General features: G+C 45.5%; 1 protein-coding gene across 3 annotated transcripts in view; it reads right to left on the bottom strand.

Annotated features, from left to right (window-relative positions):
- CCDC85A (coiled-coil domain containing 85A) overlaps positions 1 to 20,148 on the bottom strand; it is a 71,956-nt gene extending 51,808 nt beyond the window's left edge. For all 3 annotated transcript variants that reach the window (XM_054630550.2, XM_054630548.2, XM_054630549.2), the window contains exons 1-2: positions 19,782 to 20,148; positions 16,399 to 17,314 (exon numbers count right to left, since the gene is read on the bottom strand). In XM_054630550.2, the coding sequence (XP_054486525.2) occupies positions 16,399 to 17,314; positions 19,782 to 20,000 (1,135 nt within the window). In that variant the 5' untranslated portion in view covers positions 20,001 to 20,148. The remainder of the gene's footprint in view (positions 1 to 16,398; positions 17,315 to 19,781) is intronic.
- Between the last annotated feature and the right edge of the window lie 365 nt (positions 20,149 to 20,513).

The raw sequence follows: 20,513 nt of genomic DNA, 5'->3' as shown, positions 1-20,513 counted from the left end.
TGCACTGCCTGTCCCTTGGGTACAGACTTGGAATTTCCCACCAAGAGCTTCACATCCAAGCTGGAACCTGTCCAGGAGCATGGAGGGAATGGGGTGTGCTGGCTGTGAACAAATGCAGCCCACAGCTCTGGATTTCCCTGAAAAGCACTTATTACCTTACAGTGAAATTGGAAATACAAAACCCCTCCCTGGTCAACGTTTTGACTGTTCACAAACACCCTGGCAGAGGGAGGGAGGGAGGGAGGGAGGGAGGGAGGGAGGGAGGGAGGGATGGATGGATGGATGGATGGATGGATGGATGGATGGATGGATGGATGGATGGATGGATGGATGGATGGATGGATGGATGGGTGTTCCCAGGCAAATGCATGTGATCATTTTCTGTCTGCAAACCAAAAGGCAGTTTCATATTAACCTGTGCAATTAAAACCTATTTTCTGAGTAACCTTCCAGAAAAGCTTTCCATCCCACAGTACCTTTGATTCATGTTCTATTTATCAGAATTACCATTTAGACAAATGGAAAGATTGAAGGTAGCTCAGCTTATAGTTAGATATAGTCCTAAGGCTAAAACTAAGCATTAAAAATTATTAAATAAAGCTTTCAAACTTTCTACCTTTGTAAGGCTATTTAGCTAAGTTCCTTGACAATTCTGAAAACAAAATAAAAAACCCTCAAAACTCATGTTGGATCAGAAATTTGTAGTTTAACATGTTAGCTATAAGGTGCCTTCTACTTGTGGAAGATAGGATTAAATTATTACTGAGCAATTCATGGCAGCCTTTGAAACTGAAGTTAATTCACTGCTTTTACCTTAATTAATCTGATCCCATAATAGGTGTACAGATGGATAGTCCTATTTGTGCAGCTGAGTGAGCATTTTCTAGTTGAATTAAAATGAGAGAAGTGGTCCCCTAAATGAGCTGCTACCCTGTATGGCCACATATCAAATGAACCATCAGATTCTTACACATTCACTTCACCTGGGATTTTTTTCCAAGCCCCAAAGCACCTACAGGAACTTTTTAGTGCCATAAGCTTCAAACAGCTGCTAGGCAGGGATTAACAAGGAAGAATTCCTAGATTCCTCACTCTCAATAATAAATCACCCACTATCAAAAATAAATCAAGGAAAAGATCTAGAACTGTAGGTTTTAATCTCACAATTGACTTCTAGTTGATTTTCCAATGTAATTGCTTTTCCACCAGCAATAATAATCAAAGGACTCGTAGTAACGACTTGCACAAATCATTAAGATTCATTTAGCAAAAGCGGATAGGAAAAAAATATTTTGCTTTCTCCTTTTTTAATAGGAAAGCTCAGATTCAGCAGCAGAGTTCAACTAACACAGACTATTGACTGATCCAGTGGCAGCAGTCATTTGAAAAATTAAATACTCCATAATGAGAGATTTCTGCCTTCCAGCACACAGGGGAAGAATCCTGCTTCACAGAGAACTCTGGGAGACGAGGAGAGGCCAGACAAAAAGAAATTCACTTTTGTAGACTGTCAGCTGCCAGGATTGCCAAAACCCCGTTCACAGTCATGAGGAAAGACTGGCAGGAGCTCCTCCAGGTGCTCAAACACCAAAAGCCAAGGGGGGCTCAGAGGTGCAACGGAGACAGAAACCCTGAGCAGCCCCTGGGAGCTGGTGAGGACCAGCAGCACCACGATGGTCACTGGCCATGGCTGGCACTGTGACAAATGTCCTGGTTTCCACCTGCCAGCAGAATGAGGTGGGCAGGAGACCAAGCTGATACCTGTGACTGACTGAAAAACTACAGCCATTGGCAAAACCCTTCAGTCGTTGCATTCAGCACACACAAACAAGTGACATATAAGTGGTCATTACCTACAGCTTTTCCTACCATTTCAAACTTGGAAATGTTGGAGCTTTGGTTATGCTGTACCCTAATTCTGCTCTCCCACAGCTCCATTTTCAGGAAGCAGGAACACTGTTCAAAAACAGGGCAAATTCAACTTAATCCAACTCTAAGTAACTGGATTATGACATTTCCCCTTGCCCAGAGTCCTTCTGACATTTTTGGTTTTTTCAGTCCTTCACTTTACAACCTATGCACTGTTAGACATAAGTCTGAATCTGTCTGACCTCATCCACTTTCTTCTTCTCAAAATACTCCTCAGAATCCATTTTCTGAGCAACTCTATTGTCTGCACTCAGCAGGGTGCGACTCCAAACCTCCAGCACCAAACACAGTCTGCTCTCATTGCAGCTCCAAAAGCCACCTCCACATGGGAGTGATGTTTCCCCGGAGATGGCAATCAGCCCTGAGCCCAGCTGCAGGAGAAGGGAGATCCTGTGCAGTCCTTCCTACTCCTGCCTTTCCACTTCCAGCAATTGTGTGTTTGCTGCTCCATCCGGGATCCCGTAGGGGGAGAGAGCTCTGCCCCCCAGGCAAGAGTGGGCCAGCTGCTCCTCTCCTGGAGATGTTTCATCCCTGCAGCTTTCTCTAAGGTGCCTGGTTAGTGAAGAGCTCCAACCTCAGCCCAGCATGCCCAAGGCAGCAGAGGGAGCCTGGCACACTGCCCCTGGAGTGCATTTCCCACTGCTGTGTGAGAAGGGTTGCAGATTTGCATCATTCCTGAGATATGGATCCTTATACATTTCTAAATATGTTTGTTTAACAGGCCAATTAGCCTCTCACTAATCATCTCTCATGCTGGGTAAGTGTCTAGCAATGTAGACAAAAAATATACAGAATATTCCAGTTATTCCACTCCTCTGACTCTCCTGGCTGTGTCACACTCAGGAACATTTCCAGTCTCCCTTCATTGTGTATAGATGAATGTGCTGCTGGTTTACATTTTTTAATACATGCTCCTGACTCAAGCTTCCCATGGCTCAGGCAGAAGGAACACCATGACTTGGGAAGCCTGTTCACCAGACTGAACACAAACAGAGATGTAACTGGTTTCCATGTGGGGATTCTGGACACTCTATCAGAGCATTCCATGTCTACTCACTGCCAAGAGCTCAGCTTAAAAATAAAATGACTGCTTTGACCCTTTCAAAGTACCTGGGATGTGTTTTGATAAACTATTTTATTTACTTTATACTATTATCATTATTTCTTACTACTCTCTTTGAATTTCTAACTGCTTACTGCTCATTTGTCTTATTCAGGGTTCAGAGTTTAATTTCTTGACCCACATCCATGAAACGCTTGCAATTATAAAAACATGATAATCCCATTAAGTAGCTATAAAACCAGTTAAACACAGTAGGAATATTTTTACAGGAGAAAATTATACGGCTCTGCAGAAAATTTTACAAGGAAAGATATTTAAACAAGTGCTACCTCAGAAGTAGCACCATATGTTCCTGTACTTCAGCATGAAAGACAAAACGCCTGCAAAATGAAAAGCAATGACTTTTTTCCAAAAGTTACTGCCACGAGATTTTAAAAATACACACTTATTTCAAGTACCAAACAATCAGAGCAATTAAAAGACTAACAGGTTGCTAAATCATGCTCAGGACACACAACCTGGTGTTTCTAATTGAATTGCAATTCAAATTCAATTGCAGAGGAGAATAGTAGCAGTATTAATGTCTCTTTAATCTCTGCCCAGGTCTGAAACCTTGGCCTACACTCAGAGCACATTTTGGCTGAGAGGGGCCATTTAGGAAGGACTGGCTGTCTGCACAGCAGGAGGCTGCTGGAACTGCAGGAGCTTTGTGCTCCCGAGCAGGATCGGTGCTGTGTCCTGTCAGCACATCCCCCTGGCCGGGAATGTCCGGGCTGTCATCCCGGGATGGCAAACCCCGGCTCCCGGGTCGGGAATGTCCGGGCTGTCACCCCGGCATGGCAAACCCCGGCTCCCGGGTCGGGAATGTCCGGGCTGTCACCCCGGGATGGCAAACCCCGGCTCCCCAGCACCGGGAATGTCCGGGCTGTCACCCCGGGATGACAAACCCCGGCTCCCCAGCACCGGGAATGTCCGGGCTGTCACCCCGGGATGGCAAACCCCGGCTCCCCAGCACCGGGAATGTCCGGGCTGTCACCCCGGGATGTCACACCCCAGCTACCAGACCGGGAATGTCCGGGCTGTCACTCCGGCATGGCAAACCCCGGCTCCCCAGCACCGGGGAGCTCCGGAGGCGGCCCCGACCCCTGAGCAGGGCCAAACCCTTCCTGAAGTGCCCCTGCCGCAGTGACCTCGCACAGAGAGCTCCAGCTTTTGGCAGCAGGGAGAACCTTTCCCCAGCGCTCCCTTGAAGGCAGCCCCGGCTCCGCAGGACTTTAGGCAAACATTTCAGCCCGCAGAGTTTGACAGAGAGCAGCAGCCACCTACCTGCCAGAGCAGAGTCTGCCGGCAGGCAGCCAGAACAGCTCCAAACCCTGAGCTCCTCCCTTCCACATCTGCCAAAGGCACAGATGTTCAGCCTGAGCCTCGCCGTGCAGATTTATTTCTGCTAAGCACTACTTCCCCCTCCCTGGCACACTCACAATATGCCACACTGTGGATGGATGCTGAGGGCCAGATGACCATCTTGCCAAAATACTGTGTTCTCTCTTTTTTTAAGCTCAAGAATATTCATTCTCAAATTTTATTCTGATGGAAGACAAATGCTCCTCTGGATTTTACCAGTTAGCAGCCTGAAATCCACAGCAGAGAGCTGCCCATGCCTTCATTTCCCAAATCAAGACAACTACAGCTACACAACTACTCTGTGCCAGTAAAAACAGGCCATGAGGAACAGGACAGAAAACAGAGCTTCCTCCACTAAAGCTATCACAGCCCTTCAGGTGGGGATCCATTGTAAATCACTTCGTGTGCCAGGACATCTTTAAGCAGCCCTGTAAATGCAAAAGGTAGATTAATGGCTTCTAACAGGAATGCTGCACACACAAAAGAGAATTAAAAATAGCTTTGCTTCCCACTAGCCCAGTTCAGGAAATTCAGGAAGGAAGCATTGCCTTAAAAGTTGATTTTGAAAGGAAACACATTGAAAATGTTTGTCTCGAGCTGATTGCTCATAAAGGTGTTTTCTAGGCATGTGAGTAACTTCAGCCCCAGTTTTTACACCATGCTGAGAACAGACTAATCTAAGAATAAAGCTGTTAGAAAACTGACATGATGCAATGGCATAATCAGCAGCAAAACCTCAGGAAACCTGCACTAATTGGTGGCTGATTAATCCTGTCTTGTCTTTTGTTTAGCTCATGGTTCTTAACACACAGGTGATGATGACAATATTTCTGTGGTTGGTAAATTGTTTCCAGAAGTATGGATAAGAGCTGCAAGCAGAACCAGGCCCTACTGACAGGTGTAAGCATTTCCTCAGGATAACCCACAGCTCTTTATACACATCAAGGTCTCACCTCCATAAAGACATTTTTTCTGACTGGGCTGCCACCAGGGGAGCGTTCTCACAGGTAAATCAATGTTCCACACATCACTGCTGTCCCAGCCCACACACAGGAGCTCTGCAGGGCCCCACTCTGTGAGTTCATCCTGCCAAGCTCTCTGGGCAGAGCTGCTGTCTCTCCTCACTCACACAACACTGCTCCCAGACCCTCTGCAGGCTCAAACTCCAGTTTCAAAGTTGGAGCAAGGACAGGAATTGCCACTGGCTTTGCTCAGCAAGCAAGGGAGCAAAGGAAAACAGCAATGTCCTCCTCTGCCCTGGGTACTCCAGCCCACCTCTGGAGCCACAGACTTGCTCTGGACCTTTCAGATGCTCACAGGACTCCATGGAATTCAGAAAGCTTCTGCAGCATGAACCAGAGCAGAATTTTGGGCCTGAAAAGGACAGACATACTGCAAAGGCCATTTCCAGAAGAGGCATCAATGTTGTTAATCTGTTGGCCTGTACGTTACTATGTTATTTTCAGTCTTTCCCTCTGATGGTGAATTCAGCACCTAACACCAGGGCTGTGGGTCCAATCTCCACACAGGCCATTTGCTAAAGAGTTGGACTCAATGATCTTTGTGGGTCTCTTCCAACTCAGAATAAGCTGTGAATCCATGAAAAGAGATGTCACTGAATATTTCTTTTGCTACCTTTCAGATCTGACATACACTTGGGTTTGGGTTTTTCAGCATTTGGCTTTGTGTTCAGAGGGAGAAGTTTTCTGCACAACACATACATAAAAACACAAGTTCACAAAACCAGAGCAAAAAGGGGTGCAAGGTCTGATTACCCCCATGTCTGATGAGCTCTCCCCAGAATCACACAACTCCCCACAGTCAGCAAAGCAATCAGCTGGGCTAGAGGCTATCAGAGCAATTCAGAGCCATTCTCCAGGCATGGAGAATAAACACAGATGGAGCTGGGCATGGACAGATGCACAGGTGACAAACCAGCACCATGCCAAGCCAAGGTCTACAATCTCATCCACCCCTGGTTCTCCACAGGCCTGAGCTGAGCAGTTAGAAGTTGAATCCTGAAGGGTTGGTGCTCAGAAACAGAACTGTACCTGCCATCTGCAAGGCAAAGAGCCACTTCTGATCTACACCATTAAACAGAGAAATCTGTGGTTTTTATCTCTATGTTTACAACAGATGTCTCTGGGTGTGGCTGACCTGAGACTGTGCTCTGCTGATGGGACTTGTGGAGCAGTGAAGAAACTCTCCTGAGGAACCCTTCCCACTGTGCTTGTACAGACACGATGGGACACAAATTTGGCACTTGGGCCCCATAGCAGCAGTTCCATGAGCTGAGATGCAAATCAAGCAGCTGGCTCAGGCAGCAGCCAACTCTCCTGACACCTGATGAGCAAAGCCACAGACCAGAGTGCCTCAGTGTCTGGTGTGAAAGTGCTCCTGCTTCCCTGGGGAGCAGCATTTCCTAATAAACAAAATGCAAATTCTATCTGGATTTTTCTCATTCCAGAGAGTAAAAACCTTCTAGTAGCTTGTATCTTTCACAACAGATTGTTGCCCAAGATTTTCCAGAGCCTCTTTGCTTCCTGTGCATCATTATGGGTTTCTGAGCAGCACTGCATAAACAAATAAATCAAAATCTAACAAAACTGGGAAGGTATTAAAAGTACCTAAAGTGTTAAATTTGAGAACAAGCAGCACCTGACTGCATCTTTGCAGTCAAGATCATGTTTTCCCTGCAACAAGGACAAGGAATACTCAAAAATCCTTAAGTGACATGCAGGATTAATATCTAACATCAACTGACTTAAAAATACATGTGCCAAGTGCAGCTCTACTGAGCACAAAGCAGATACAGCCAAGGTTTGCTACATTCAAACTATAGATCTTTACAGTGATAAATTCAGCAGTATTTTGCTCTCAACACCAATAGAAATTGTTTCTCATTCAAACATTCTTCAGCAATCCTTCAAATATCCATTTTCCAAAGTGACACTGGAATCAACTGTCAGGTTTTCTTAGTTAAGAAAAATGAATAAAATAAAAAACACCACGAAACAGGAAAGCTGGCATAGAATATGTTGCTCAGGAAACTGACTCCAGTGCCTGAAGGACACATTTCAGGTGGCAGCTGATAAGTAAATACACTGGAATTTGCATTGCTGTAGAAAGTGGCTCATGCAAGTCCTTTTGTGCTATATCTCCTTTTGGAGGTCCCCAGCCACCTTTTCAGGATTCCATGGATACAACTGACTGTACTTGCAATACTGCAATCAATACAAGGCATCAACACTGCTCAACTCATTCTTGACAAATCCAGGATGATGGAGTGGCTTGACAGCACAAAACTCTGGGATGTGTGCTTCCAAGACAGTCTGATCAGTCACTTCCATGCTCTTGGCCAATGCAGCAATCCAGGCTGAACAGAACATTCTAGTCCACCCAAAAGTGAAAAAAACTTTAGCATTTGATTATGGTTCATGGAGAAACTAAAACACATAAAATCCCAATGTCTTCACACTGAAAATAGGATTTGTTTTAATAAAAACTCAGGATCTTTTCTCCAAAATCTGTGCACATGCTGTGGTTAGAAGTGGTCACAATGTAGCCTTCAGCAGTATGGGCTGGAGGACAGGCCAGGCATCAAGTTCCAACAACAGGAATGAATCAAAGAGTTCTCAGCAGCTGTACCTGGAGGAGACAGATTTGCTATCTACACTGAAGAGCCTTTGGTCTCAGTGGTTGGAGATCTGATTAGGAAAAAATCGTTGCTGGAATGATTTCTTTTCATGTTTTCTTTTTCGACTTAGTGACACTGCAAAAACCTAAAATTCAAAATTTAACTTCAGGTTATATAAATTTCTAAAATGGACCCGAACAAACAAGGTGGATGACAGTGACAGACAAGTGACTTCATTCAGGGCACTGCATGAGCAGGGATATTTAAACAGCATGTCCTGTCTGGGCATCCCATTTCAGTGCAAGGAGTGAAGTGCTCAAATCCTTGGAAGGATCTGAGTCAATTTGCAGGTTCTGCCTCACAGCAGTCATGTGGTTGTGCTTGATATATTCATCTGCCTCCAGTGGAATGTTCTTTTTGTTTCTCATAATCCAACACGATTTTTAGAGGCTCATCTTAATGTCCTCAGCAATGTTTGCTGACCACAAAAGTCATCAGATGGATTTTGAACATCATTAAAGTTTGTTCATTGTAAACCAAAGACAGGCTCAGGAGCCAGGAGGGGATGTGGGCCAGGAATCAATGCTTTTCTCCAGGCTTAGCTGCACTTGGCCTAAATGGGAGCTTATCACAGAGTGATGAATCAGCCTTGCACCCTTGGTAGAAAGCACTGATATTTTCCTTTGAATCCAAGTCACAGGTACAGGCTCCACTGTTGATCAAGGCAAATTTTCACAGCTCACAGGAGCTTAGAGAGATGCACTGAAAGAAATCCAGTGAGTTTTGAGGTGACACATTTGGAGGAGCTATCTCACTACTGATCAGATTAGAGGTGTTTAATATTACAGGCATAAAGGCCCTGGAATAATTTATGCAACCTTGAGGAAGTACCAAATTGGAGACCTTTAGGAGACATTCCATATCGTGGCTGCCACATGGCTCACTGTGCTTTTTCAGCTCTGACACATCTTTTACTCTTGACAATGCTTGAACTGCTGTTTCACTGGTCCAAATACCCACTCCATTTATTATATGGACTTTTACAAACCAGTAAACTCCACAGAATCATGCAAATAAAAAATAAAGGGTAGAAGAAGCATGTCCTTGCTGAGCTACACAGGTCCAGAGCTGCTGCCTTCTTCACTCCCCATGAATGTTACAGAAACAATGCAAATATGCCCAAAATTTTATAGCAGAAATGAGGAGTAGCACTAAGACTATTTGTTATTCACAGCCTTCACAGAACTGTTCATCTTTTAAGACAGCCTAGCTCAAGATAGCAGCTTTCCCATTCACAATCAATAAATTTGCACACACTTCTATGCTGCATACCAAATGCTCATGGACACAGATTACAATCCTGGCCCTCCTCTGTGTGCCTTGCAGAATTAAAAACACTTAAAAAATAAATGTCCAAGTCCACAAAATAAGCACAGAGTAATATCATTACTGCTTGTTTTTCTAAAGGCAATTTTAGTTGATGCCCTTCACCCCCCATGTTACACTAGTATAACTCATTCCCTCTCAAACAATTATTGTACTGCTTTCTGCAATGAGAAAATTCAAAGCTGTGTTTCAGTCCTTGCTGATTCTCCTCACAGAGACCACCCTTGAACCAGTGAAGAAGCCCAGGCAGACAAGATTTACATCAAGATCATGACTTGAAGATAATTCTCAGTGCTCCCTCAGTAACTATATATCTCTGCCCATGACAATATGACCCAAGATAAGCTGTGCTTCAGTTTACTAATTAAGACATAACTTACTAGCTCAGAAGCCAATGAATTTTCATTGCCAGTCATTTTCTTATGTACACAAGGCTTTATTATAGCTCATTAAATACCCTGTAATTTGGAATGCCTTGCTGTCCCTTACTCCTGTCAACATCCCTGCCCTTTGTGCGTGTGGCAGTACAAAATGTGAACCCCACACTACCCTGCCTGCCACGCTCCTCCCTAACTCTTAACCCATTCAGCTCCAAGCCCTGCACAACTCTCCACTGTTCACTTCATAAGAAAGCTTAAAAATAAATAAATAAAAAACATTAAATAGGTGAACAGAAGGGACAGGACATTCTGACTGGAAAGCATAATATACACTACAAGGCTGAATGTTTTAAACAAGCAGCACTCACCAAAAATTACTGTAATATACTGACTGTATTTGAAGTGCCATAGTTCAGAGAATTTTACAATTTAATCGCTAATATTTCTAAACCCATATTTGACTGTTCTAAACTCACAACACTAACTCCAAAAGCTGTGTGAAGAACTGATACACGAGGTCCTGAGCTCAGGTTAAGGGTACTCTCTCTATGCAAGGACTCAGACAAGGCTTTAATGTGAGAATTTGCCATTCTGGCACTAAAAGAATAGAATAACACACAGACGTGCCCACTTATTTCAGGCAGACAACACCAACAGCCGTGCAAACTCCTGCCAAGCTCTCTGAGGTAAAGGCAAGTGGCTCAGACCTTGACCCAATCACCATGAAAAAGAAATAATCTGCTCTGCTGTTTCCTGTATGCACCAAAACAAACTCCCACTCACCACTCAGAAAAGACATTGTTTCTCAGAAATGCCCAGCGAAATAAAGAAAACAGAAGAAAGATTAATTGCCAGCTCCACGCCAGGTGTACGACTACCACAGTCAGGGGGTGGGAGCAGGGCTGGCTCGCAGGGTGTTTGTGGGGACACGCTGGGATGGATCAGCCGCCCTTCCCTCCCGGAGCCCCGGGGCCAGGGACGTGCCAGGGGACACTCCAGACACGAGACATGGCCACACGTCCCCAGTCACGGAGCCAGCGCCGCTCCTCCCCTCCGTCCCGCTCGGGAGAGACGGGCACTGCTCCCGGGGCTGCAGGGAGTCACCGCACGGGGCTTGGCTCCCAAATCCCTGCCAGCACCGACCCCCTCCCACTTCATGGGCTGACAGGGACCCTGCTCCCAGAGAGACCAGGTACACTGGACATGGCTTAAAGGGAATGGCTCTGTTCTGTTCCATCCAAGAACAGCTGAATCAGCATTAAGTCCTCAGTGCAAAACAGAGCCTCCTGGGAGAAAGGAAAAGCCAATAAAACTTGGGAGCAGTGATTTCCCAGAAGGTGCTGGGGTGTTCTCAGTCTCCCTGCACATCCCACTGCAGCCAGCAGTGCCACAGCACCCAAGAGCAAGGCCTGCCCCCAGCACCTGGGATCAGCCTCTGAGCTGGGCAGGAATCAGTGCTGAACATGCAGACAACCTGTGGAACCAGGCTGTAGCCATGATATTTTCTGAAGAATCCTTTCCTTAGGATTTGTCCTCCTGAGAAGCTGAGAGGCCTCAGGAACAAACTGTAAGCAATGGTTATCTGCTGCTGTGGAATGCAACAGGTGCATCTGGGATTGGTCTCATGTGCTTGTTTATAATTAATGGCCAATCACAGTCAGCTGGCTCGGACACTCTGTCCAAGACACAAACCTTTGTTATCATTCTTTTCTCTTTCTATTCTTAGCCAGCCTTCCGATTAAATCCTTTCTTCTATTCTTTTAGTATAGTTTTAGTATATAATTTTCTTTTAATAAATATATATCATAAAATAATAAATCAGCCTTCTGAAACATGGAGTCAGATCCTCATCTCTTCCCTCATCCTGGGACCCCTGTGAACACGGTCACACCAGGCCACTCTCCATAAGGAGAGGCATCACTCTGCCAGTAACACAGCCAGAGTTTTGCTGGAAGGATGATCCACTGCACACTAAAACATTCACATCAAATGCAGTTATGTCAGGGAAGTTAAGGGCATGGAATTGTAAACCTCTCCCAAAAGTCCTACAACGTGGCTCTCTAGTAGGTTCATTGTTTTGATACTACAAAACACATTTTCAACATGATAAATCACTCCCAAAAAAAGGAGTTGGGTAATAAATGCAGCGTGCTGTAGTCACATCCATATTCACAACTCATGCCCCAGTTCTCTTACAGTGTGTAACAGCCAGAACCAATTTACAAGTTTGACATCAAACCTACAGAGCTCAATTGAAAGACTCTGATTGACAAAGCTTCAGAGCTCTACACTTCTAAATTAAATACCTGAAATAAACATGACACAAGGAAAAAAAATTCTACTGACCCTTGTAGCCTCTGGTTTCACTCTGAAAAGTAAGGAGTGCTGCCCCAGGCTCCCAGCTGTGCAGTGCTGGGTGCCACCAGGACAGGTCAAATCACACACAGAGTGTGTGCAGTGCCATTGATGACAGGCAGATTATTTGCATTTCAACTTTAGGAAGCATGAAGTGTAAGAAAACAGTGATGGAAACATGACATCATGCCACTCTTCAGCCAGCAAAGGGGAGCTGTTTGCACAGAGAGGGTATCAGTTAACTCACCAACGTTGTTAGGAGTTTTTTCCCCTCTGGAGTCACACTGCAGTTTACCCTTTTTACTCAGTGCAGTGTTTTCTAATTTAATATTCCTTCTCACAGGTGAGTTTATAAGAGAAAGAGTCCAAAATTTATGCTGAGTCTCTGTTTAGCCTCCAAACACCTTTGCTCAAGGAGAGGTGATGCTGCATTTGTTCTGTAAGAGCCCTCACACCTCCAGCAGTACAGGAGGTGTTAGTCAGCACTTTGACTTCTCTTCATTAATAACCTCAGCAGGAAGCAAGAAGCACACATGAAAGCCTTTGGATACCTTCCTTTCACACAAAAGTCAAAGCTCAGAGTAAAACAAAGGACTTCTTAAAATAGAAAGTTGAAAATAAATCACTTAGATTAAAAAACCAACACTCAGACTGCAAATGCTGAAAGCAGATCAATTTATAGAGGCACTTACACCCCAGATATCTGTGTCAGAGCTAAACTGTCAAGTGTTCTTCTAGGGTCTATTAATGCTCTCTTCTCTTCTCAAAATGTTTTTACTGCTGGTATTTTCTCATCTAATTTCAGCAGTCTTTCTATCCCAAATACTTCTGTTCTCATTACCAGAACATTTAGGTGTGATTACAGCAAAAGATTGTTATCATGTTTTATTTGGTTAAAACCTCTAGAATTAAATACATGTGTTTTCAATTAACAGGCACCAGGCCAAATTTAGCTCTCCCATCCCATTTTCTGTCACTCCAAAGTCTAAGGACACTCATTTCAGGAAAATATGTAGGAGAACCATGAAGCAGAGGTTATTTTTAAAGCCTTATAAATCTTATAAATGAAAGCTGACATGTCATACAAGAAAAAATACCAAGATCAAACCTTTGAGCATAGAAGATGAGAAGAATTATGAAAGGAAATGTTATCACCTCATCCTTTATTCCTCCAGCTGTGCCTGTGAGCGAGAGGCTGAGGTAAGTTCCCCCATAGCTGAAAACATGCCTGAAGGCCAATGATTAATGCATAACCACATGCTGCAAAGCAGCTCCAGCTGCACACATCACATTTCTGATGGCACTGCCATGTCACACTGCAGCCCCACTCTGTAAGGAACCTGCAGAGCCTCTGATCCACCCCAGCCCTCTTCACCTCCAGCCCCAGCTCTGGGAGAGGCCACAGCCCCTGTGCAATCCACCCCTTCCCTGTGCTCACCAGCTGCTGACAGCACTGCAGATCCACCCAAATGGGAGCTGCCAGAAGCTCCTGCTTCTCCAGGAATAGCCAGGCTGCTCCTAAACACGCTTCCAATCAGGAACAGCAGTTCCAGGTAGAGAGTACAGCACCTTTGGAATGAGGTTTGACATGCAAAGGAATAACTTCTCCTCTCAGACATGATCCAGAGCCCAGCTCAGAGCAAGGAAGATGGGACAGGCTTGTACTGACTCTGGTAAATTCTGGATACGTAGTCAAAATATTTTCTTTTACTCCTTTCAATATCAAAACATGTTTGTCTCTGCTGTTTATCATTTAGGGCAAGCAGCACTTCACTCTTGCTGCTCACATGACAGCCCACAAGAACTACACAAAGTTTAGAACTCATGACCCAGATGTGCAAACGTCTGCCAGCTAGAGATATTCCAAATTTGAAAACAAACTGGATTGCACCAATGAGATATAATACTGTATGTACTGCATGGCTTTGGGATCACAACCCAATATTGTCCTTTTGTATTGCTCAGCAGAATTTAGGGCCAGCTTTCCAGGCCATTTCCTAACTCCCATTGTCACAATTTCAGCCTTCCTTACATGAAGATCAGGATTTTTATTGCCTACACTCAGCTGGCAGGGTCAGGTACACACAGAACATCCAAATTCAGATCTACACATTATTTTCACAACAATAACAATTTATAATGACCAACTCTTCTAGCACTTCCTTATTAACTGTTTCCCACAACTTTACAGTAGCTGACAAAATCAGAACACAAAATACCCAGAAGGATCCAGCCTTGCTGTGAAGACCAAGTATTTCCCTGAAGTTTAAAGCTTTTTCTTCATAGCAGAGCTGTCAAGAGTCTTACCAAGTTTGATCAAGGTCAGACAGATGTCAGAATTAAACCTCAAACTTGCAGCAAATTATATAAATATGAAAGAAGAGAAGTTTGACAACTTTCTGGTGAGAGAAGTTGTCAAACCAAAGAGGACTTTTCTGTAGAAGTGCTTCTATAAAGCACAGGGCAGGCAAAGCTCTGATTAAAGTCAATAAAGAGCCTCCCAGAGCACCAGCTGCCCTCTCCAGCACCTTGTGGCCTGAGTCCAATCTTTTGACAGCTGAAATATGCTGCACAATGGATGCCAGTCAACTCAGGAGTAAAGTAACAACTGCTTTCACTGCACTGTTAGGGAAACGGTTCTTAACAAGGCGACTTGGGGGAAAAAATCCCCAAAACAAACAGAGAGCCTACAGTGCTGGTAGCAGAAAGCCCATATCTTCCTTCCCCTGTAAGTGAATTTTAAAAATAAATACTTAAAACCTTGGATCACCTTCCTGCATTAACTGTGGTGGACTGATGAACATCATGGGTGCAAGAAACAAGTCATTTTTAGGAAGTCTGGTTCCATACTTTGTGCTGCTTACAGAAGGTCAATAGTAAACACAAAAATCTGAATGGAGAAAAATACAGCATTTAATGGGAGTTGTGTAAGACCACCTTGAATAACTTCTGTGCTGCACATCTTCACATATTTGTCACACACTCACCTTCTTAATCATTTCCAGGTCTTTAGAAACAGGAGTCTCTACACTTACCATGTTGGGGCTGGTCAGCCCTGTCAAAAATACACATTTCACTGAAAACAACGTGGATCTGGCCCTGCAGAGAGGGGCTAACTGAAGGCATTGTGCAAGTTAATCCCAACAGGTCACTGGCCCAGTGTGAGAAAGGTTGAAGGGACAGCACCCATCTCACAAGCAGATCCAACAAGGGGCAACTTCCACTGATGCCAACACAGCTTCTCACAGCTGCTGGTGACATGGAAACACAGGAGCTCCATCCAAGACAATTTGCTAAGGCAAAATCATCACTTTCTGCAGAGCTCGATTTCAAAGCTAAGTGTAAAGGTCTGAGAAAAGGGTTTTCAACTAGGACACTAATTGCCTTCATGAGAACACCCCAAAGCACATGGAAGAAATAAAAAGTAGCAGGCTATAGGAATTCTGCTAAGTCTAAAAGGAGTGATTTCCACAGCAGTTGAATTTTGTAGCTCTCAAAATAACAAGATACTTACATTGTGACTCTCCTAAGACAAATCATTTATTTCCATCAGTCAGGACACACTGCACTTAAAAACTAGGCATGTTCATTGGAAACCTCTCTAAAAGGCAGCAATAAGAACAGCAAAGAAACCCCTTCTTGATCTTCCTAAATTTTTAATTTGTTATGATTAAAAATATGCAAACTCAAGGCTTTGAACGGAGCTATCAGATTCATTTCTATTGAGCCTACTCCTCATCTGGGGTCTTTTCCAAAGTTTATGGATAAGGATAAAAGAAGCCTTCAATCAATAAACAGGAAATTTTAAAATCTTTAAAGCTACAGACAAAGCAGATTAGGAAGGTGGAAAGAAATTGGAGACACTCACCTCCACTCTGCTGACTCAGATATAAGCAGGACAAGAAACATAATGCAATTCCTCTCTTACGCAAACACAAATGCACCTAGGGACAAACAGTTCACATCTACCAACCACAGAGCAGGGTCAGGGCTGAGATCTTCTCCTTGATACCCTACACCAACATTCAAAATGCATTTTCCCCCTACTTCTTTAATCCACCCCACACCTGCTGGATGGACAAACATGTACTCCAATGAAATCACCTGCTACAGGGATAATGGTAACACCAGACTCATTGCCTTTCATTTCACACCAAACATCATTCCTGCTGCAGAAATAGCTGGAATAACACCAAAACTACCTTAGCAATTTTCAAAGGGAGCTTTTGCAAGCATTGACCCACCATTCATTCCGTTGTACAAACTCCTGTGGTGAGGGGACAGCTCATCTGTCACTTGTCTCCTGAGGGTCCCTTCTCTGCTGCCTCCGCTGAGGTGTTTGAGGTGCTCTGGGCTCCCTCCAAAGTGTTGTTTGAGATGCTCTGGGCTCGTACCCCTCACCTTGTGCAGGTGCTCTGTACTTCCACTGGGCGTGTGCTTCTGCAGGTGATCTGGGCTGCCACCGCTGTGCTTTTGGTGCTCAGGGCTACCACCAGGCCTCTGCTTTTGAAAGTGTTCAGGACTACTACTCAAAACGTGCTTTGGGATAGTTTCTGGGCTGCTGCTGCTGTGCTTTTGTGGTTCAGGTACTTTGACAATGGTTTTGTGATGCTCAGGGCTCGGCCCTTTCAGGTGGTGATCAGGACTGCCAGAACTCCTGGGCTTCTGCAGGTGCTCCGGGCTGATACTCCTGTGTTTCTGGTGCTCAGGGCTCCCTTCCCCCCGAGGTTTCTGCAGGTGTTCTGGACTGGTGCTTGGGTGGTGTTTGTGATGGTCTGGGCTGTCTGTGCTGCCCGTGCTGGAGGTGCTGCTGCCGTCCCCGACGTCTCTGATGTAGGCACTGGTGGCAGTCAGCTGGCACAGGCTGATCTGGCTGTCGATGGAGCTCCGGCTGCCTGCTCCTCCACTCTTCTCCTCATCCAGCAACACACACAACTCCTTCAGCTCCAGGTTCTCCTTAACCACTTCTTCCTGCCTCACTTCCAGCTCTTTCAGCTTCTGCAGGTACAGGGCCACCTCCTTGTGCATGACGCTGGCGCTGTACCTGCCCAGCCGCTGCCACTCGCGGGACACCCTCTTGCCCTTCTGCCGGTCGTCATCCAGGAAGCAGCAGAGGTCCCTCAGCTCCTGGTTATCTTCCTGCAGCTTCTGGTTGATGTCCTTTAAAAGAAAGATCATCATGGCAGAGGGCTGTCTAAAGGAATTGATGTTAAACTGTTACTGCAGACTCGTGTTTAAGCACTCCAGTGAGGCATAAATAATTGCATGTGTAGATTTGGCACGTTGGAACAGCCCCATGCTTTGAGCAAGCAAAGCTGCTGTCCAGCAAAAACTTCCCTTAGCTTGGAGCTAATTTCTAATCCCTGATACAGCAGAGAAGTTTCAGGTGCTTAATTAATTTTCATGCTAAATATCAGAGTAATTTAGCTCCCAAATTGAGCAAAGATTGTAAGTGCTCTCATGATGATCTCGCTCCCCTGAGAAATATTCACCTGCGAGTTATTGCTAAATAAAAGTGCAAGGTACATCACAAATTGTAATCTCTCTTAAATTATTAATTATTAACATTTATACCCCCTAAAGCATAGTCACATATAAAGATATTTTAGAGATTTTTTTAAAGAGAGGGGTTTGTTGGATTTTGTTTCTGATTGGCATAAAAAGCCTTGTCAGTTATCACTTCAACCCCTCTGAAATGAAATAATCTGCTTAAACAGATTTTTCTTTCACCCTTAACAAAATGAAGTACATGATTCTATGCCCTTCCCTAAGTGAAGAACAGTCTGAAGCAAATGCTCTGAAGTAAAAATGTTCAGGGCATTACTACAGCAGAATAAAAGCATTTTCAGTATTTTATTCTTCTATTTTGGTCTTGTGACCATATTTATCTTTCTCCCATTATCTACATATCCATTCCTTATGTACAACACTACAGCCAGAGATTAGCCAAAATTGTTAAAAAGTCAGTCGTATGGAAACACCATTTCAGCACAGTTTCCTAAGGAAAGGAAGCTTTTGTAACTTCACTGGATTTAGGTGCATGAATGCCTGTGTTTGTCTGATTTTTGCCTCAAATAACTTGGAATTTTAACAATTTCAACCTGTACTTGACAGTGGAAAAGAATCTCAATGAGGCTTTAAGGCATCCTTAAAAACCTCTGCTAGCAAGAGATGCTTGTAATGATCCCACAGTGGAATAAAAAAAGTTGTGGAAGTGCACAATTCCTCAGTGAGGAAGCAGCAGACACCCATCCAGCTGGGCATTCTTACTCCTGGAGCAAAGGAGGGAGATTCCCAGACACCAACACAGGGCTCAAAAAACCTCCTTCTCCCAGATTCTTTCTGAAAGTTCCAGCTGAGGCATCTGAACAAAAGGAGGAAGTCAAACAAGACTTAAGGAGTTTGGAATTGAGAGAGGAATTTGTGACTCTGTCCTACCCACCTGAAGTGTGTTTGGTCATTTATCTGGAAGCTGCAGAAATACTTTTGCACGTAACTGGGAGAAAGTTACTATTGCTGTGACTGAAGTTACACTTAAAATATGAACTTCAGTTTTACTCAATGCTACCATGGGTGGGTCGTTTTTACCCTCAGACACCACCAAAGGGACACACATCCTTTGCAGAACACAAAAACTTGGGAGGCAGGATCTATCTTCCCCACGAGCTATTTATTTCATGCCATGCTATTATCAAAGACATTTTCTCAATAATTCTGTCATTTCAAGCCATTCTACAAGTGAAGAACTCTCTCCTAATGCACTTTCCTGTAATAATTCAAAAGCCCACACTGCATCTCTGTCTCTTCTCTGCTTCCCTCCAACCTCACCTCACTGAAGGAATTTCCTGAAAATTCTCAAAGCTGTAAGCCAGAAAATGCTCTGTAGTCCTGCCTACTCAAAGGCAACTTTCTAGGTCTATAATCCACAAGCAAGGTATTGCTCTGTAAATAGCAACACTTTCTTCCCAGTCCTCAGAAGCAGAAAGGAGGCATTAGGGACTAAGCTTCTCATCCACCAAGAGAGCGAAATTAAGAGTGGATAAGCCACTACAGACTTGGTCTGCCTCTGACTGCAGCCTGCAGGAGCACACGACTAAGAGTGGTCTGATCAGAGATGCGTTACCAGATGTCTTTTCAGACATTAGGGATTGGTTCTGACCATCCCAAACCCGAGCCCAAGGGTTTGCCATCACCTGCCACAGGCTGCTCTGCATCCTGGAAACGACCAGCTCTCTCCAGCAGCCTACCAGCCTGCCTGACAGACCAAGTCTGTCTGAAAATAGTGATAGAAAACAGCGTGAGCTACAGAAACCCTTCTTTCTGTGCACTTCAGGCAGGATCATTTAACCTCACTCACAACGAAGGAACTCTAACACAAAGCTGACAAGACTTCAGCGTTTTTATCTACCCAAAAGAATACCGGGGCAGAGCATAAACCAGCCGTGCCCCACAGCCTGCCGAATGAATAGCTGCCTATCCCTTAGCCGGGCGCTTTGATTATTAAGCGGAATCAAACGCTTTTCAGCCCTGTCCTCATCCACTTTTCTCGGAAGCGGCTCCTCCCAGACCATCCCCGGCGGGAGACACCGCACAAACTTCAGGGCTCCCACCCTGCCCACCCCGCTACCTTCAAGCCGCGGATCTCGCCGAGGTGGAGCTGGAGGCGGCGGTTCACCTCGCGGATGAGGTTGCTGTGGTCCAACATCGCGCTCATCTTCTCGGCCTCGGCGCGGCGGAGGCTGCGGATCAGCTCCTCCTTGCTCCACTTCAGCAGCTCCTCGTCCGACACCTTGGACAAGTCCTCGGCCGGGGCTGCTCCGCAACTTTCCGCCGCCACTTTGGACATGGTGGCGGCCCGGCAGCCCGGGGCACTCGCGGAGCCTCCCCGCGCTCCCGGGGCCGCCCCGCCGCCGCCGCCGCCGGGGGAAAGGGCGAGCCCGGAGCCCGCGGGGTGCCCCCAGCTCCAGCGCTGGGCCGGGGGGAACGAGGGAGACCTCTTCTGGCCCCAGGCAGCGGATTCTGGAAAAAAGGAGGAAAAGGAGGAGGAAAGGGTGTGGAGGAAGCCGGGCCACAGGCTGGGGAGCAAACTTCCCCCGTCGAGAAGATAAAAAAAAAAAAAATAGAAAAAAGACCTAGACAAAAAGATCCCCGAGTCAAGCCCGGCTCTTGCAACAGGTCAGCGCCAGCTGCGTGCGCCCGCTCCTCGCCGCAGCGCCAGGGATGCGCGGTGGCTCTCACGGTACCCGCCGCCCCCGGGCTGCGGGATGCAGGGGAGGATGCGAAGTGCCGATGCCGCGCACCATGGCGGTGGGCAGAGCGGGCCGGGCGGCAGCGGCGGAGCGGGAACGAGCAGCGGGGA

The sequence above is a fragment of the Agelaius phoeniceus genome, chromosome 3, assembly GCF_051311805.1.
Source record: "Agelaius phoeniceus isolate bAgePho1 chromosome 3, bAgePho1.hap1, whole genome shotgun sequence".
In the NCBI taxonomy this organism is placed as follows: Eukaryota; Metazoa; Chordata; class Aves; order Passeriformes; family Icteridae; genus Agelaius; species Agelaius phoeniceus.
Note: the sequence above shows the minus strand (reverse complement) of the source record. Positions and strands in the feature narration are given on the sequence as shown.